Source organism: Lissotriton helveticus, chromosome 10, assembly GCF_964261635.1.
Source record: "Lissotriton helveticus chromosome 10, aLisHel1.1, whole genome shotgun sequence".
Classification (NCBI taxonomy): domain Eukaryota; kingdom Metazoa; phylum Chordata; class Amphibia; order Caudata; family Salamandridae; genus Lissotriton; species Lissotriton helveticus.
Window position 1 is genome coordinate 823,844,043 of NC_136071.1, and position 19,552 is coordinate 823,863,594.

The 19,552-nt window shown below is 44.6% G+C and overlaps 1 protein-coding gene across 1 annotated transcript in view; it reads right to left on the bottom strand.

Annotated features, from left to right (window-relative positions):
• The window catches only part of MYO3A (myosin IIIA), an 869,350-nt gene that overhangs the window by 659,737 nt on the left and 190,061 nt on the right, over positions 1-19,552 (bottom strand). Inside the window, exon 8 of the mRNA XM_078662798.1 lies at positions 2,157-2,312. Coding sequence (XP_078518924.1) covers positions 2,157-2,312 — 156 coding nt within the window. The remainder of the gene's footprint in view (positions 1-2,156; positions 2,313-19,552) is intronic.

Consider the following 19,552-nt stretch of genomic DNA (forward strand, 5'->3'; position numbering starts at 1 on the left):
TTGCTAGTGCACAGATCACAACTCTGAAAGTTGCTACTGCAGCTTATGGGAACTTGGCTGAGTTTCCAGAACTACTCTTCAAGAGGAGTTGGCCTTTCTATTCACTGCTCTTCCCCGCAGAACTCTTTATGGGTTCTTATTTAGAACAGGTCTTTTAGTTAGCTTATTGGGTTTCTTTGTGTAACTCAAATCTTAATTGCTAATTTCCAATGTTCTTTTATATTTCTGTATATTACTCAATTGAATAAAGATACTTGCGATTCTAACCATTATCGATAAATGAATCCATTAAAACTTAACTCATCCTCTCATCATTGACTCAATGTAATCCTAAATGTCCATAATATTTGATGACTTTAATTTGTAGGTGGCTCTAAATTCTGAGCACGGTGAAAAAGGTTCATCGACCTCTCCGGACCCTGGAGGATTCCCCATGCTGCTATTTGTAAGTGGGTGTATTTTAAAGTCTGAACCATCGAGGAGAGTTCTTTGGACTCCAACAAGGGCATCAACATTTGGTTTTAATAGGGTGATGTTAAAAACAAGGTCCTGCTAATATGTCTGCACATGTATTTTTATATCACCAATCGCTATCTAAGAATCTATTACCTCTGTTTAGAACTCTTCAAATTGTGAGAATTTTCACTTTAGATTGTCAGAGATACATTTTACCTAGTGCCCATAACTGAGCCATGGCTCATAAATGTTATAATAAAATCCTTCCTGTGAAGGGAGGTTTTAGGATGTGCATTTAAGCATCATTCATCAGACTGGAACTTTTATACATTGACGTATTCTGCATATAATTTAGTTTTAAAAGACTTTGGATCTCAATTAGAATTTGGAGGGAATTGAAAATACACCATTTTATGGCAAATGCTCTAAGTATGGAATAGAAACAACCAGCTAAAATTCCTCCATAATACTGTCCCTAAAGTGGAGGAAATTAAGCCTGCAGATCCTCAAGTTCAAGAAATTTTATTGGAATAATTATAGACAAAATAAGCAAAATACATCTGTAAAACAAGTACATAGTAATGAGCTTAAATACTTGAATGAAAAGAAAAAGGTGTATAGAATTCTAAAAATGAGCTTAAATACTTGAATGAAAAGAAAAAGGTGTATAGAATTCTAAAAATACTTGAATGAAAAGAAAAAGGTGTATAGAATTCTAAAAAGCCTGCAGATCCTACTCCGTAATTTAGGGCATATTTATCAAAAGTTCACGTAACATAGAGCAGCAAGCAAAGTTTCTGCATTGCAATAACAGAAAAAAATGATGAGCGCCATATCTACTAAGATATGTCACTCTTCAGCTCTCTCCCTGCATTGGTGCATTTGAGCATGGCCGGACTGGCCATAGAGGGCCCTGGGTTGGGGGTCAGTTTTGGACTCCTGGGGGGCTGTTTTTGTTACTGGAGGCCGGTTTTGCAATATCGGCCCCCTGTAACAAAAGCAGCAGTGGTGAGACGGGGGGTGGTACTCCAAGAAGCACCCCCACCAGGGGCTAGCCGAGCTGTTTGCCAGGGCCATTTTCAGTTCCCAGTCTGGCCAATCATTTGAGGATGCATTTTCCCATGCAGACACCATTGAGCCATGGTGCAAGGGTGTCTTCTTTACAAGCAGGGTTGAAAGAGGAAATGACGAGGAGGAAAGAAAAGATATTTCTCCTTGTTACGCCTCTCTGTGGTAAGGGTACCAATTTCACGCAATTCCAGCTTTACAAACCATAGTAAATCTGAAATTGACTTAAATCCATGGGTGGATGCATAGGAACACCCATGCTCCACACACGGAATTCCTAACATTGAGAAATGTAACAACGCAGCGCACGCTGCTGCTTTGCGTTTCATTTCTTTACAAAGCCACACAAATCAGACCTTTCCTGGCTCTGTACATTCCAAATAAGCCTTTACTTTGCCATGCTTGGCACAAGGGCGTAGCACAGGTTTAGTAAATGTGGGCCTCCAGTACCTGGAGATTTTTCTTTTCATCCCTAAACTCTAAATGAGACCCTTGCTCCCCCACCCAGCTGTTCTAATTATTTCCTTCCTTTTGGCAGCTGCGAGTGCAACTAGGGCATAATTGATATTTCTAATGTGTGGAAAATTACCTTTTGTTTAATGGTACTTTTCACAGTGTAAGCAGAAAGGTACCTTTTCTTTTCTGTTATTCCCATCTGCAGGTGGACATCAATAAACTCCATCAGTTGTTTTTGTAAGGCCTTTTCTTTGCCTTCAACCTTTTTAACAAATGGGTGCTGTAAAAGGTCACACACTGTTGGCCGCTTCTCGAAATCTTTTATTAAGCAACTGTAATAACAGAAAAAAACAAGAATTATTTTGTAGCACCATACATGTCGTCAACATCTAAGACATTGATTTGCTCTTGAAAATGAAATACACATTAATTTCCTTCGGTGTTTTATTAATGTTTGCAGGAAAACCTAGAAACAGAAACGCCACGCGCTGATTGGTGGTGTAAGAAGCACCTATTTTAGATGCTCGCATTTGATCCTTAATTGCTGCTGCTGTGAGGCTACAAACGGGGGCCTGATGCACTTCCTCAAGCGCCATCCTGGTCAGCGTTCTAGTGGCTGCCCGGCTTGCAATTACCTTCCTATTTAGGAGAGGCCATGCAAGCGCGCAGCTCGCGCGCAGCGGGCGCGCCAGAGGCAAGGCTGTCTGCACCCGTCCACGCACCGGCCGCACCTAGCGCCAGTAACGCTGCCCGTTTGATAAAAGGCAGGATAAGATACTCTAAGGAACTGCTGGTCAGTATCGTTGAGCGGGAAGTGGGAGTGTAATATCATGTAGCTCTGTTACAGGTTAGTGCTGTTTTAATATGTGGCCTGATTAACAGCAAATCGTTGGTAAAACATCACCAGGAAGTGTCAAGTCTGTTAGAAGATATGGACCTGGATGTTTTATTCATCACAGAGACCTGGACCAACACTGCCTCCTCTGTTGAGCTGGGCTTTGCCTGTCCAGGATGATATAAGATATTTCACAAACCTAGGGCCCCTGGAAGAGGTGGTGGGGTCGGGGTAATATTAAAAGAAAGATGGAACCTCGCAGCCCTACAGGTTGACGAGGTTGCTGGGATTGAGTTACTGGGCTTCACTTTGCAGGAGACAAAAGGAAGACTACTAACCGGCATGGTCTGTTATAGACCTCCAGGCTCAGACACTCAGTACCCGGCACTGCTCGAAACTATTGCTGCTCTGGCTCTGACACACTCCAGAGTGATGTTTCTAGGAGACTTTAACTTATGGGACAATGGGACCCTAGGGAGTCATTTGAGAGACCTGCGACATACATGTGAGAACCTTAGCTTAAACCAGTTAGTACAAGAACCAACCCATTCAGGAGAACACGTGCTGGATCTCGTGTTCGCGAATCAGTCCGAGATGGGGGTGATTGATATACTGCCCCTAAACTGGACTGACCATTCATTAATGGATCACTATACCCAACTACACGGATAATAAAAACTGCTCAGCAACCTTTCGAAGGGGAAGAGACTGGGCCAAACTATCTAAAAACAGCACAGACCCAATGTTCTCCAATCAGACCTTCTTTGCTCCAGGTGATTCAGTGGATAAGAACTATCAAACCTACTGTAATCACATCACCAATATTTTAGATAGGCATGTTCCCATGAAAAGAATAAAGAATAGAAGGAAACCCTCAGCTCCCTGGTTTAGCGAGGAGCTGAAATTAATGCGAAACACATGCCGACAGGCTGAGAGGAGGTGGCGAAGATCTTATCTAGAATCAGACAGGAAACAACTGAAACTAGTGCAGGCTCAATATAAGGAGACCATTGCCAAATCTAAAGCACTCTTTTATGTCAGCTCAATCCTACAAGCACCTAACAGTACAAAAGCCCTCTTTAATGTTATAAGAGATCTCTCCAGTCCCGCTTGTACGGGCAATAAAGTGGTTGCATCTCAGAAACTCTGCAATGAAATCGCCGTCTTCTTTGAAGAAAATATCGTCAAAATTGTTGGAGGCTTTGATCCAGGTAATATAAGCAGCCAGGAGACACTATCCCAGATATTAGCTGAGGAATCCTGGGCAGAAACATCAATGGAGTGCTTTCAACCTCTCACTAAAGAGCTTTTTAACAGTCTCGCTAAAAGTGTTTCCTCTGGGTCTCCCCTAGATCCGCTCCCCCATAAGATCTGAAAGGAGTATGGGCCAGAAGTATTCCCTTGGATGCACCAGATTTGCTGTCAATCCTTGGAGGATGGTATGGTCCCGGAGGCATGGAAGCAGGCAGTGGTCACTCCCTGCTCAAGAAGTCCTATCTGGATCCAACGAATCCAGCTAACTTCAGACCTATATCCCTCCTGCCTTATCCTATAAAAATTCTGGAAAAGGCTGTTAGCAAGTCTCTATCGAGCTACCTTGAAGATAATCACATACTGGATAGGGATCAGTTTGGCTTCCGCCCAGGCCATGGGACGGGAACAGCTCTGGTAACTGTATTGGACAATCTGCGAATGCGAACCGACAATGGTAACTCATCTGTGTTAGTGTTGCTGGATATGTCAGACACATTCGACACGGTAAGCCATGCAGTGCTGATAGGAAGGCTGGAGAGACTGGGTGTGAAAGGCCGTGCCCTGAAATGGCTGCAATCATACTTATAAGAAAGACAACAGGTTGTAACCATGACACCGTTCGCTCCATCCAAGTCTCCGGTGTGTCGTGGAGTGCAACAGGGTTCGGCAATAAGCTCCATTCTCTTCAATATATACCTACGCCCTTGATCATTATTATAAAATCATATGGGATAGATCTGGTCAACTATGCCGACGACACCCAATTGGTGTTTTCCCTGGAAGGGAAGCATGCAGTAACAATGGACACCTTTCAGGAATGTATGCGTCGAGTCTCTGGCTGGCTCAAAGTAAACTCTCTGCAGTTTAACGGGGGGAAAACAGAGGTGGTATACTGTCGGCTGCCAAAATGACACAGCTCTTACTGCGCAAGTTTAGACTTACCCCAGAGGATTACCCCCTGGCCCCAGTCAAAACAGTACGCAACCTGGGTGTCCTATTGGATGAAAATCTTAAAATGCTGTCACTGGCTAACAAAATGATCAGTGTATGCTTTGCCTTGCTAAAAGCGCTTTGCCAGATTCTTCCTCTTCTACCTAATAAGGCTAGACCCCTGGTGGTGAGGAGCATAATTCTGTGTAGACTGGACTACTGCAACTCCCTGTATCTGGGAGCTCCACAATACATCTTGCAGGGGTTGCAAAGAGTCCAGTCTATAGCTGCAAAGCTGACACTTAACAGACAACGTAGCTCATCTACTACAATGGCTCTGAGAGATCTCCACTGGCTGCCCATTAGGGATAGAGTTAGCTTCAAATCTCTATGCATTGTATACAGAGCTGTGCATAGTACTGGACCTCTATCCATGCAAGAGAGATTTACCTGGTACAGGCCTACCAGACACCTTCGCTCTTCCAGCGCAAATCTAGTAATAACTACCAGATTTGAGAAATCTCGGATGGGAGGCAGGGCTTTTGGCACAGTAGCATCACGCCTCTGGAATGAGCTACCTCAGAGCATCAGACAAGCTAGCTCTCTGCTATGCTTTAGAAAGAGCCTAAAGACCTGGCCGTTCTCCAGGAATGAGAGCAACGCCCCCCACTAACAATCAGGTCCGTCTCTGTTGACTCCATCTGTCTAGGTTACAGCGCCAGGATACCCGTAGGGTGACAGTTCGCGCTATATAAGAATGAAATGCAATATAATACAATACAATACTACTATGGTGGATGGTGAATTCAAGTCTGATGTCGTGCATACACAGACATTAGGGGACTGTACTGCTCAATTGGCAGAGCTTCGTGCTCTGATGCTTGCATTGGAGTACGCCGATCCCAGTGTGACTACTCTTATCGTAAGTGACTCTTACTACTGTGTTAAATAATACAATGACAATCTACCCTTTTGGACTCAAAATGATTATCGTGACTTCAAGGGTCGCACAATAAAACATCAAATGATCTGTGTTCGAGTGGCTGAACTTAAAGAACGATTGCCACTCATGTTTGTAATTCATACTCTGGGTCACCAGCGTGTTGGAGTTCAGGCTGTTGGCAACTCACTCGCAGACGAGACTGCGAAGACAGCAGTTGCAACATATGCATTCTACAAATCTTGCCCCCTTTATTGTGCATTCTCCGAACAAGGGAGGGTGTAGTATGGCCTGAGGCCTGCTTTGCGCGCATGTTATGTTAGCATGGCTTATTAGAAGTTTAAACGCCATTTTACCTTTTGCTGCCTTTGCACACGACACTGCATAGCTGTTTTTGTAAGTTAGCCTTCACGAAGGTCTACAAATGAGAAAAAGTTTTGTTTTCGACATCTCTAGACTTACATCGTGCCCTTAGTCTGCACAGTGAGTGCTATAGCCGTCAAGGTTATCAAAACATGGGAGCTGTTTTTCAACATGTTCACTGTTAGAACTGGCTATTTCTGGTAGGCTAAGGCTGACGCCAAAGCCAGGCAGAAACCACCATTCTAGTCAGGGCAAGGAAGTCACACGCCAAGATAACCCCTGCTCACCCCCTTGGTAGCTTGGCACGAGCAGCAAGGCTAAACTCGGAGGTGATGTGTAAAGCATTTGCGCCAGCACACAACAGCAACAACATATTAGGCACACCACAAAAGGAACTCCACACAAGGTTATATTAAAATAACTTTTGTATTGTCAAAACACATCAGATAAAAATCACACATGTACATTGTGCCAACTGGCACGGGCAACATTCATAAGGGATTATGTACAGGACAGGGTCACATGGGCCACTGTCAGAATCAACACTTTTTAGATATAGAAATAGCACTTATAGAACTTAGAATAAGTATTGCAAAAAGAATAACAGTTGTAAATCACATCCAGTAACTACTGGGGACAGGTAAGTACCACCTACGCAACCCTAAACACCTTAGGAGAATGTCACACAGGGGACCAGGACCTCACTAGGACCACCTGTACTAAAAAGAACAACCACCTAAGTATCACACAGAATTTAGGGGTCTAGGAAAGAACACATTACCAATGATGCATAAATATACATTCAGAGGAGTAGTAAAGGGAAACACATGATGCATAAACCTACACATTCAGCGGTGTTAAGAACAAAGCACATGATGCAATAAAAATACATTCAGAGGTACCATAACAATTCAATAGCGCAAAAGTCACATGATGTCTAAAAACATTCAGATGTTCAGGAATGAAAAACCATACAATTGCGCAAAACTCACATAAGCCACCACCTGTCGCAGTCCCTAGGCCAACTGGCCTTGTTGGGGCTAGGATGCCCTGAGTCTCAATGTCAGGGGCCTAAACGATGCAGGTGCCCACTACTTGCTGGGCACCTGTGATGACAAGCAAACTAGGGCATGGGCTCTCACTAGCCCTTGATCAGTACTGCGCCAAACGGCAGGAGCCCCACAGGCTCTTGAACCAATATGCCCCCATGAACCTCTCTGGTTCATCTGCACCTGTATTATCAGGAAGTTTCTTATCATTAAAGAAAAATATAGTCTCATGTCTCTAGCATCAGTAATAATGCTAATGTTTCCAAAATGACCTTAGTAGGCACTGTTCACATAATGCCCGCGTGGGATTTACTTCTGAAATCCCACCTTCACTTCTATTGTGCCCACACAATGCGAGCGCGCCTCCCCAGTGGCTCTGGGCGCACCGCGCCGATCGGAACAGACGTGCTCCAGCCCCAGGCACTCTCAGCGCGCCTCACCGAGTACTCCTCGGGCTCTTCTCCTTTCCCTGGCACAGCCTCGCTCTTCCGATGGCTTCAGTGCCCCGCGCCTGACAGAGCACACTCGCTCCTTGACTCGGCCGGACCCGGCTGCTCTCCCGCCCGCTCTCAGCACTCCAACGAGCGGCGGGGGAGGTAGGCCGGCACTCGGCAGATGGGACGGCCGGCCGGGGGTCACAGAGGCGCTCATAGATCCCTCGGCGAGGACGGGTCTTCTCTGTGAAGGCTCTTTCTCGCGGCGCGGCCCTCGACGTCTCCCCAGCAGCTCCTCACCAATGGGCCAATCAGGTCGCGGCTCGGGGGTCGAGCCTCCACACTCGTCACGCAGCTTCCAGGAGTCAGCCAATCGCAGCGCGGCTCCTGGACCAGGCCCCTCTGACGAGGGGCGAATCGACCAATTGGAGCGCGGCTCTTGGGGCAGGCCCACAGCAAAGGGCCAATCAGAGCGCGGCTCTCCTCAAGGCTCGGCCAATCAGGTCGCGGCCCCTTCGTGGTTGTTTACACAGCTCCTGGAGCACTCAGGTCAGTTTCAGGCCCCCGGGCCGCGGCAGTGAAATGCGGGGAGGTAGATTTAGTGTGAGCAAGGACAGTAGGACGATTTGAATATCGCGAATCCCCCACAAGGATTCCTTCGTTTTGGAAACACTTCCAGGCGCACTGCCACCACTTCCCACGTGCCGATGAGCACGTCGATATCCCAGCACAGCAGCTGGGGGGCAGGCAATTCACAGCGCGGCGCCCTCAAGCCAGGCAGCGGGCAGCCAGCGCTTCACCCGGCCAAGGGATCGATAGCTTAAGCAAACAGCTCACGATCTCTGCAGGAAAATGCAGCTTCTCCATGCTGCAAAAGTCCCAGAGATTCCCAGGGGGGGCAAAGCCAAGTCCCCCCATCAGCCCAAGCAAGGCAGAGGGGTCCCCCAGGAGTCCAGGAATAAGAGAGGGAGCAGCATAGCCCCCAGCAGGAAAATCCTCCAGCATCCAGGGGTTCAGGACAAGTCCATCAGGAGTCCAGGGGCTGGGCAGGGCTCAGGGATTCCCCTGAGCCCCAGCAGCAGCACGCCCCTGGCAGATTCAAGTTAGAAACAAGAACCTTTTGAAGGGGACACAGCCCCTTCTTATACAGTGAAAAGTCTTTGAAGTCTTTGTGTAGGCAGTGTGAGAACCAGCTAGGACTGGTTATAGGGAAGTCCCTTCAGTATCAGGTACAGAGGTGACAGTCGCCCAGCGGGGGGGTGGTGCCAGCATTGTGGCAGGCAGGCACAGCCCTTCACTATCAGGTGCTAATCTCCTCCCACTTCCCTGGCAGCAGATGCTGCCTTTCATCCACGGGCTGACTCAGACAACCTCCTGGGGCTCTGCAGCCCCTGTCACACTCAAACCAGACAGTCAATCCACAAGCAGGCCCAGGCACTCCTGGGCCAGGCTCACCAGCCAATTACGTGCCAGCAGACTCACTACACAAATATGCCAACTTCTAAAAGTGGTACTTCTAGACTTGACACAACCATGCCGCATACACCATTACGCAGCATTCAATCTCACGAGTTCACACATATCAAACTCGACCCTGCACTCCTCACACATCAGGAACTACCATGGGCATACATATTCCCCATTCATTCCAATGGGAGGGCAGGTCACTCACCACACATACACAGAGAGCACACGCACTTTATACTGTACCACAGTGAAAAAGTGCGCAGAGGCCTAAAATCACCAACCCAGGTTCCAGAAACAGGCTAGGAAAAAGCAAAAAAGTCTCGGGTGAACCTGCCAAAAGGGCCAGGTCCAACATTCACGTAATGCTTTCTAGACATAAAGATTTGGCAGCTGTGAGCCAACTAAGATTCTGGCGCCCTTATTATACACACACTCTCCATGATTTCACACACTTGGAAGATTCTCGTTTCCAGGGATGCAGAGAGCCTTCGCTGATCCAGATGTAATTTACTCTTACTGAGCTGAAAGGTAATGGGGTCCCCCAAAACAAACCCAAGAGACCTTCTTTAGTTTATAATACATACAGGTACATGCATCAAAGGATTTTGCGATCGCAAATGGTGCGAATAGCAAAAATCGTCCGTTTGCGATCGCAAAATCTGCTTTTGGAATGCATGAAGGGTGAAGACCCTCGCAATTTGAGAATTCGCAAATATTTGTGAATTCTCAAATTGCGATTGCATTTAAGGAATCACATTTAGCAATTCCTTAAATGCAATGCAATGAACATTAACAAATTGCGATTTCGCATTTAGGGGGAGCAAATTACCATGAGGTTGAACCTCACGGTAATTTGCGAAAACTTTGAAAAATTCACTTTTGTTCATTTTCCAAAGTTTCATGTTGTGTGTGTGTGCACAACATATGTGCACAGATTGATTTCAGGGGTGCAACAGGGTGAACTTTGCAAAAACAACAAGTGATGGACTGAATGTGGATCAATGTCACACACTCCCCCAGTCAGAAGATCTGGGCCCAAATCCATCGTTTTTTTGCACTCCACACCACCCTGGGTTAGACAATGGCGATATGCAAATCAGCTCTGACCCTGTTGCCCCATGGGAACAGTCCAGTCCGAACTACAAAAGCCATGTCCTTCCCAGAACGGAATCAAGCATCCGAGGACCGGACCGGTTTCGAGGTAACACCTCTCTTCAGCCCGGCTAGCTTGACTCCAAGTGGTGTGGAGTGCCTGGGACCCACGTCTGGGCATCCCCAGCGCACTTAGGGCGGCAATTGCAAAAACAACAAGTGATGGACTGAATGTGGATCAATGTCACACACTCCCCCAGTCAGAAGATCTGGGCCCAAATCCATCGTTTTTTTGCACTCCACACCACCCTGGGTTAGACAATGGCGATATGCAAATCAGCTCTGACCCTGTTGCCCCATGGGAACAGTCCAGTCCGAACTACAAAAGCCATGTCCTTCCCAGAACGGAATCAAGCATCCGAGGACCGGACCGGTTTCGAGGTAACACCTCTCTTCAGCCCGGCTAGCTTGACTCCAAGTGGTGTGGAGTGCCTGGGACCCACGTCTGGGCATCCCCAGCGCACTTAGGGCGGCAATTGCAAAAACAACAAGTGATGGACTGAATGTGGATCATTGTCACACACTCCCCCAGTCAGAAGATCTGGGCCCAAATCCATCGTTTTTTTGCACTCCACACCACCCTGGGTTAGACAATGGCGATATGCAAATCAGCTCTGACCCTGTTGCCCCATGGGAACAGTCCAGTCCGAACTACAAAAGCCATGTCCTTCCCAGAACGGAATCAAGCATCCGAGGACCGGACCGGTTTCGAGGTAACACCTCTCTTCAGCCCGGCTAGCTTGACTCCAAGTGGTGTGGAGTGCCTGGGACCCACGTCTGGGCATCCCCAGCGCACTTAGGGCGGCAATTGCAAAAACAACAAGTGATGGACTGAATGTGGATCAATGTCACACACTCCCCCAGTCAGAAGATCTGGGCCCAAATCCATCGTTTTTTTGCACTCCACACCACTCTGGGTTAGACAATGGCGATATGCAAATCAGCTCTGACCCTGTTGCCCCATGGGAACTTTGGACACCCCTCCACCATTGAAATCGCATTCTCAATTTGCGATTCGCTAATTGCGAATCGCAAATTGAGAATGTCTTCCCATTCAATCCTATGGGCTGCTAGGCCCAAGGAATGAATGGGGAGGTATTCCTTAATTGCGACTCGCAATTTGCGAGTTGCAATTAAGGAATATTAAGAAATCGCATTTTCTTTAGTGATTTCTTGATCCATTGCATTTTGCGATTCCTTATTTTTTGCAATTAAGGAATCGCAAAAAGCAATATTGATGCATGTGCCTGATAGTTCCTATATAGGGAGGGTGTTAAAACTAGGCATTATATGACCTGTTTTCACCAGCATTATAATATGCTTTCTCCTTTTGTGTTTTATGGAATTGTAACCATGCGTACCATATTATTTTTAATCGTATGTCTGCTTATGTTGGCTAAGATACTGCACATGAGATCACGTTGTTAAAATAAACATTTTAACCTTACCCTGTCTCTTTTTTTTATTCCTGTTGTGGACTGGTGTGAGAGTATAACAAAAGAGTGTTCTCATTTCCCACCATTCCTGAGTTTGTACTAAGTTGCATGTTCTAGGTTGTCTAATCATTGGTTAATTTGCTATAGCACGAAGAGCTAATGAGACACTGATGCTAACTTCTTGGGGTTCTCTAGGTACTGAGGTGAGTTTCTGGTACACCGCAATTCACTGATGTCCTGGGTCTCTGTGCACAGTTCTGTGTATGAGCAGGTTCATTGCAACAGGTGTTTATCTTCTTCATGACCCAAGAATACCCATGGATATATAATGGAGGTGGCAGGGAGTGGGGAGTGTTCTAGTTACTTACCAGTCAGTCTTATTACATCAAATCTACACTTCCATTTCTTAGTCCTATCATTTGGGTGAGTGTCCTCAATCAAAGACAGGGTACCAAAACTGCTCCTTAAAAGTTTGTTTTTCACTGGTTATCTCTGTAGCCCCAGCAAACTTGGCTTTATCCTCACATCAAATAATACCAAGGAGAGAGGGAGCCCCAAGGTGAGAGAGAGTTAGATCTATGGACTAGGACTAAGATGTGTAGATTCAAAACTCATTACCATCTTATCTGACCTCCTCATCTCTGCCCTAATACTTGAGGATTTACCAAACTAAGGGCAGATGTACCTAACTCTTTTGCGGTGGTTCGCACTGCGATTTGTAAAGTCAGAGCCTTTGCAGCCGCAAACTAGGTTTTCCTAAAGTGCAAATCCAATTTTAGTAGTCAGTAAACTTTCACAAGTTCCTAAACTGGGATTCTGAATAGTTACTGAAATGCAGTTTGGAAAGGGGGAATGTTGGTGGCGTTGCTTTCCAAACTGCAATTCTGTAATATATGTCACAATGGTTTGCAAGTGGAATTCCGGTTACAAACCAATCAAAAGTTTTATACACCAATGATGGGGTGGTAGTACATTGAGAAAAGGGAAGGAGTCCAAGTTGGACCCCTTCACATTAACGAATTGGCGTACAAGTTTCAAGGGAGTGGGTAAAAGCCTTTGTTTTAAGGTTTTTTATTTTTATTTTTTAAAGAAGTCTCATTTACTTTAAGGAAAAAGAGCTTCTTTCAAAAATATTTTTGACAAGCAATCACTGGGATGGTGGTCTTTAGTCTTTGAGTAAGGGCACTCACTCAAATGTTAGGACTGGGAAGGGGAAGGCAGATGAAATAGTAATGAAGTAGATGCCCCAGTAAAGCACCTTGCAATCTTCTTCAGTATTTAGGCGATTCCAGTCAGATGATAGATTTGCTACTGTAGTACTGTGTGACTTTATAATTACAGAACCCTTGTTGCTCCTGATGGACTCCGTTGAACTGTGAAGTAAACATTTAGAGCATAGGGAAGTGAATGCAGGTCTAGAATGTTAGTTTGTGGTTGCACTCAGAAGAATAAAGACATGTTATACTAATCTCTGTGTGTGATGTAGTCATTGGTGAGTACCCGGGCTAGGAAGGATGCTATAACCAGCAATGGAATAGGGGATAAGTACCCCGAAGATCGACCGTGCTCTCCAAGAGCGTTTGCCATGATCCAGCAAACTGCTCATGCGTGCCATGTTTGCCTCCATCTAAGTACGGAATCAATGTTTGGCGTATGTGGGGTCAAGGCACAGCCCCACTTCCGTGTAAAGAAGACCAAGTTAATGAAAACTCCACAAAAAAGCTTGCACATTGTTGCCTGAGAGCCTGCTGGGAATGCTGCAAAGAAAGGTACTGTGCTTCTATGCAGCTCAAAGCCTTACATTTATACATAGCAGATGGAACCAGGTTTGAAAGAGCAGTAAAGTGCAAGATAATGCTGCAAACAGAAGTGTTGTGAGGCAGAGATCTACCAGGAGTCAGGCAGTACAAAGAGATGCCTAAAGGCAAAGGAATACAAGAAACAGTCAACTGCTTACCAGTGTTGATTAATGAGCCATCATGTCACAGCATTGGAGAGAAAGGACCCCAGGAAGCACCCAGGTTTGTGCTAGTGGAGCTGCCTATACTCGCAGTAGCACACCACTAAAGCTGCTAAGTGGGGCTTAGAATAACTCCAAAAGCCCCCGAAGTTTAGGAAGCTGTGGGTGGCGATCGGAAACATGAATGTTTGCTTTTCCAATGGAGACCAAGAATGGGGTCATGTTTCTTGTCAGTATCAAAGATGAACCAAAGGCTAGCATGTTGCAAGGCTTCAGAAATGGTTTGGATAAACAAGATTACCCTGCAGGGCCAGAAAGAACTTCCCCTCCATCAGCACGTTCCACCAATAGTTACAATGCCCGTCTTCTTAAAACCACCACCACTATTCAATACTGCCAAAAAGCTCAATATTGGTGACAGATGGACTGCCTGGATAGAGACATATGATGATTTCATTGATGTGATTGAAGAGGCGGATAACAAGAAGATTATCAAGTACCTTAATAATCTTGTTGGTGAAGATGCAAAAGAACTAAAAAAAATTCTGCAAGCTGACCAAATTACATACAGTCAAATTAAAGAAGCCTTGAATCTCGAGTTCAATCCAATGCCAAATGTAGATTACAAAGGGCAAACCTTCAGATTAGAATGGCCGAAAGCCGGTGAGATAATCAACACATTTGTTAAGAGACTGGATGCACTAAGTTCACAGAATTTGATGATGAGGAAGCTAGGCGCCTCAGAGTAATTGACTGATGTTTGTCACAGTCATTTAGACGACGAAAACTGAGAGAAACTCTTAGTCTGAAGTGGGTTTTAATGGCTTGTGATGTATTCCTATAGGTTCTGTATCGATCCCCCTATTCCTGACCCTGTTCTGGTTAACAAGTTAACTAGCAGCCATCCCATGATGCAGAAACCGTTATCTGATTAAGCCACACCACGGCACAGGAACGCGTTATCTGATTAGGTCATAACGCTTGCCATCTAATTAGACAAGCAATATTCCTCCAGCCCCTGATAAGGCATACGGAGTTCTCAAAACAAATCAAACCTATGACAACCTGGGAAAAACCCTGCGGCCATTGTTTTGATTTCACCGAGAACTTCAGCAAAAGAATGTGCTAACGACCCGTTCGTATGACATCCTTATTGACGTATCTATGTCCATCCTTACGTCAATCTCGGCACCTTACAGGTATAAATATTACCGATATTGCCTTAAGCAAACACACGCGGTGGTGACGAGATCGGAGCAGCGAGACTTGCCGAAGCCCAGCAGAGAGCGAAGCCCACTGGCGCTGCCCCGCCTTCCTGACGCGCTGAGAACGAGACGCTGCCTTTCTCCTGCCGAGAAATCCAGCTCCGGCGCTTCCGAGCAGCCCTTGCAGGCAGCCTGGAATATCGAGACCAAAGATGAGAGATACCATCCCTCAATCATCCTAGATTCAAGGTACGGAACTGAATAACCCCTTGCAGAGAATTCTTGAATCAGTCACTTGGCAAAACAAACTTAACTTAAACTGCTACTTTCTATCCCCGCCCACGTATTAGGCTTAGGTCAGGTACACTGGGGTAGGCGTAGTTAGAAGCACCAGTTGAGTACGATTAGTCAAATGTTTATATGTATGTATCTATTTTATCCATTTTAAACCACCATATGGCTTAGAAACCATATAAATGTTTTTACAGTATTATTTTATACTTCTGCTTTTATTGTATGCACTTTACTTAACCATAAGTATTGCAATAATATCGATTCATTTCTCTTGTACAAGAAAAGAGACTGATCAATAAATACCATCTTTTATTGAACACGCCCGTCTCTTCCTTTTCTCTACAAACTGGTGAAACTAAGAATGCACGTACTGACTGAGTAAAATAAGTTGTCTTTTGTTTTCACACGACTCTAGAGATACACTCTTGATTAGGGGAGAGCAAAGTTGTCATGTTCTATGGTTGTCAGAAACTAAATCCCTTCTTGTCTATCCAGGGAGGTTCAACTCCTCCTTGCCTATTCGAGAAAGTTTCTAGTGAACTCTGAGCTAGCTGGCAAACCCAAAACTTTAAGTCTAATATCGACAATAGAAGACCTAGTTAACGTCTGGTCTAGGCCTATACTATTGAAGGTATTATTCCAATGCGCAGAGCCTATTGGGATAATAGGAACTACACTACATGGCGCCCAACGTTTGGAAAGGCGATAAAACTAACGCAAGACATTAGAGTAACTCAGTCGTGCTCTTTCACTCAGACCCTTTTTTCCCATAATGCTCCAAAGACGTCTGGAGTGGGTGAAAAGTAATATCCGCCAAACCTCGCAGGAGGAGACTCCTATGTATGGTTCTTGGTTTAGTCAACGTTGAAGGATACACTGTTCCAAACTATTGTGCATCTAATCTTTGTTTCCGTAAGAAACCTGATCTGCAAACAAACAGAAAAACCTTCCTGTCGGTAAAATGGTAGACAGTGATGATGAAAGAGAGAGAGTTAGATTAGCAGCTGAACTAATAGAAGCTGATAATACTATGCAAGAAGCAGACCCGGATATAAAACTCATCCCGGTCAACATAAGAAGATCTATAACGTTAAAACTTATAGACAATGGACTGACACCAAGAGGTGGTACAGTCATATTCGTAATTGAGGCACACGAATATCGGCAGACAGAGGTATTCTATTCATGGATAAACTTTCCAGCAGCAAATGCTGTAACGAAGGAGTTCCACTATTATAAAATAGAGGAACCTCCTAATGAGTACACTCCTTTCGAGGAAGTAGAAGTACGACTTAAATTCCAAGAGCACCTGCTCTTGTTTAATGGCGCCCTAAAACATAATAATCACATCACCAGGCTCGGTCCACTAGGTAGACCAGGAGCAACGTGGCCGGTCCTGGCCGGATACACACCACATCCAGACATCGAAAGAATGTCTGCAGCAGATGTTTTAGTACAACTAAAACAATTAATTAAAATATATGAACAACTAGTCCAATATTTAATGCGGACTTCAACAATCCAACCAGCAATTAAAATTCCACAGCTGACCCCTCATCAGGGGAACACAAATAAAATACACCACAGAACATACAGTCCTGCCTAGGTAAAGTACCAGCTAAACGGGAACAAATACCATTCTGGTTAGCACAAAAAATCACCCAAATAGAGGCGGTATTTCCAGATACCACCCCGGTAGAAAAACACAGGATTCTGACTATCTGTCTTCCAATGGGAATCGCCCCACACGTGGAGGACTGTGACACTTGGGGTACAGTCTTTGCTTCCATTTACACAAAAACACATGGAGTTCCATCCATGTCAGTAATACCAGATGTGCTAAAACAAATTCAAGACGAATACGGTCCAGAACCCGCTTTAACTCTTGGTATGAAATTACTAAAAGACTTCAAGCAGGTCTCGGCAATATTACTAGCCAACATAAAAGGAGAAGCAGCGAATGTGGCGATCCGCCAGAGGTTAAAAGAGACAGATATAGCAGACCAACCAGCTGAAATTGCCAGAATTATAGAAAAATCCTATGAAGAACTAGGTAGAGATAGTTTGGGTGGAATACCAGTGAAGCCCCAACTAATTGAAAGTCCTGAAAAAATATTTATTAAAAATAATCTAAACAGTCAAAAGAAGAACTGGGATGGAAACAAACAATCCAATCCAAAAGAAAAAAGATTCCAGTCCAGAGGAAGGTCTCCTCGGCGGAGAGAAAGATCTCCGGACCAAGGACCCAAGTCTCCCCAAAGGGAGCCCTCTGTGAAAAAATACAACCTTAGAAATAGGGATAACATAAAGAAACCGGATAGATATCAAGATTTTGATACACGTCCCTCTCAATCTTTTCAGACTTCCTCGCAGAAATCGGAAAGAAGAGGACGATCGGAACCCAGGGAAGGGCACGTCAAGTCCAAAGACAAGGAACCTGCTCATCCAAATAAAAAATTACAGTTTCCCAAGAAGAAGGTAGCCAGTATTAAAGTATTCAACAATGCCGAGAATACTGAGGACACAGCTGAAAAACAGAGATTGGGCTCAGACAATGCTAGACAGCGCAGCAGAAGTGAGCATAGCACGCAAAGTCCTTATGAATCATCTGGAGACAGTGGACACGAATGAATACATTCAAGTGGAAACTGCAGACACCAGAGTTAGCAATCCTCACAAAATATATGAAATAACTTTACGTATAGAAGGGGATAAGACTAGAAAAATAAGGGGCCTTTTTTGGGATAATCTCTCCAAGGGCTATGACATCCTTCTAGCTGAAAAAGATTGGCCACCAGAGTTTGTCAGGGAGTGCCCACACGGCGAAGAAATAATTATGCCTGCCTTCTCAAACCATATTCCAATTCATAAAAAATATACACTTGCAAGAAAGTGGGCAGTAGCTCAAGCTCCTGCTTTATATAAAAATCATGTGGGATGGGATGAGGAATCTCCTCCACAAAAAATCCAGTTAAAATCACAACCTACTGCACAAAGGCAGTATCCAATCAAGCAAGAAGCTAAAAAACAGGTAAAAGAAATTCTAGATCAACTAGAATACCAGGGGGTGATTGAAACTTGCACCTCACAAATGAACAACCCTTTGTTTCCTGTCTCCAAACCAGACAATTCATATCGTCTAGTTTTGGATTACAGACACCTTAACTCATGTTGCAAAACTTTTGCAGTACAAAACTCGCATAGTGCTGCACTAATGAATAACATAGTGCGCAAAAAATATAAAACAACATTAGACATCTCTAATGGATTCTTTTGTCAAAATATAGCACCAGAGAGCAGATACTTATCGGCGTTCTCAATAAATGGCGCTCAAAAAGAATTCTGTCGGCTACCCCAGGGGTACAAGAACAGCCCAGGATTATTCTCAGCGAGGGTAACAGAGTTACTACAAACCTATGATGACGAAGCATTATCTTATGTCGATGACATATACCTAACAGATGATGACTTGGATACTCACTTGAAGAGAGTGAACACCATAATACTTGGGTTCGCAGCAGAGGGTTACAAATTCAACTTTAAAAAATCTAAAATTGCCCATCTAACAGTCCTATTCTTAGGATATGAATTATCAAGTGAAGGCAAAAGCCTGGCTGACAATTTCCTAGAGAAATGTGCCGTACTCCAAGCGCCTAGAACACTAAAAAACCTACAGTCAATTGCATACATTGCAAATTACACAGAAAGGGTCAAACCCCTTTATGATCTAATAAAACCAGATTTTAAAAAAACCAATTGGACTCAAAAACACACAGAAATTCTGAGATCCTTACAAACAGATATGTTAATTAAAACAAAATTAGAAACACGTGATGACACACGCAACCTTGTGATTCGAGTCATCCCAGGAAGATGCGGATTCACATACCTGACCTCTAATGAGGGAGAAAAGGTACCAATTGCATTCAAATCACACTTGTACACAGAAGCTGAAAAGAAATCCAGCATTAAAGAAAACATTGTTCATGCAGTTCAAACTGCAATAGCTAGAGAAAAAGATAAAGCTGACGGTAGACACATCAGTCAGAACAGCAGAATCAGCCTTTGAGGCACTAACAACCCCGTGTAATTTACCAACAACAGACTGAAATATTAGCATTGAAAATGGCGCTAGATAATGCAGATCGCGAATTCCCGACACTCATAGTGTCCGATTCATATTACTGCGTCAAATCATATAACAACGATTTACAGAAATGGATTCAAAACGGTTACAAAGATGACACAGGTGC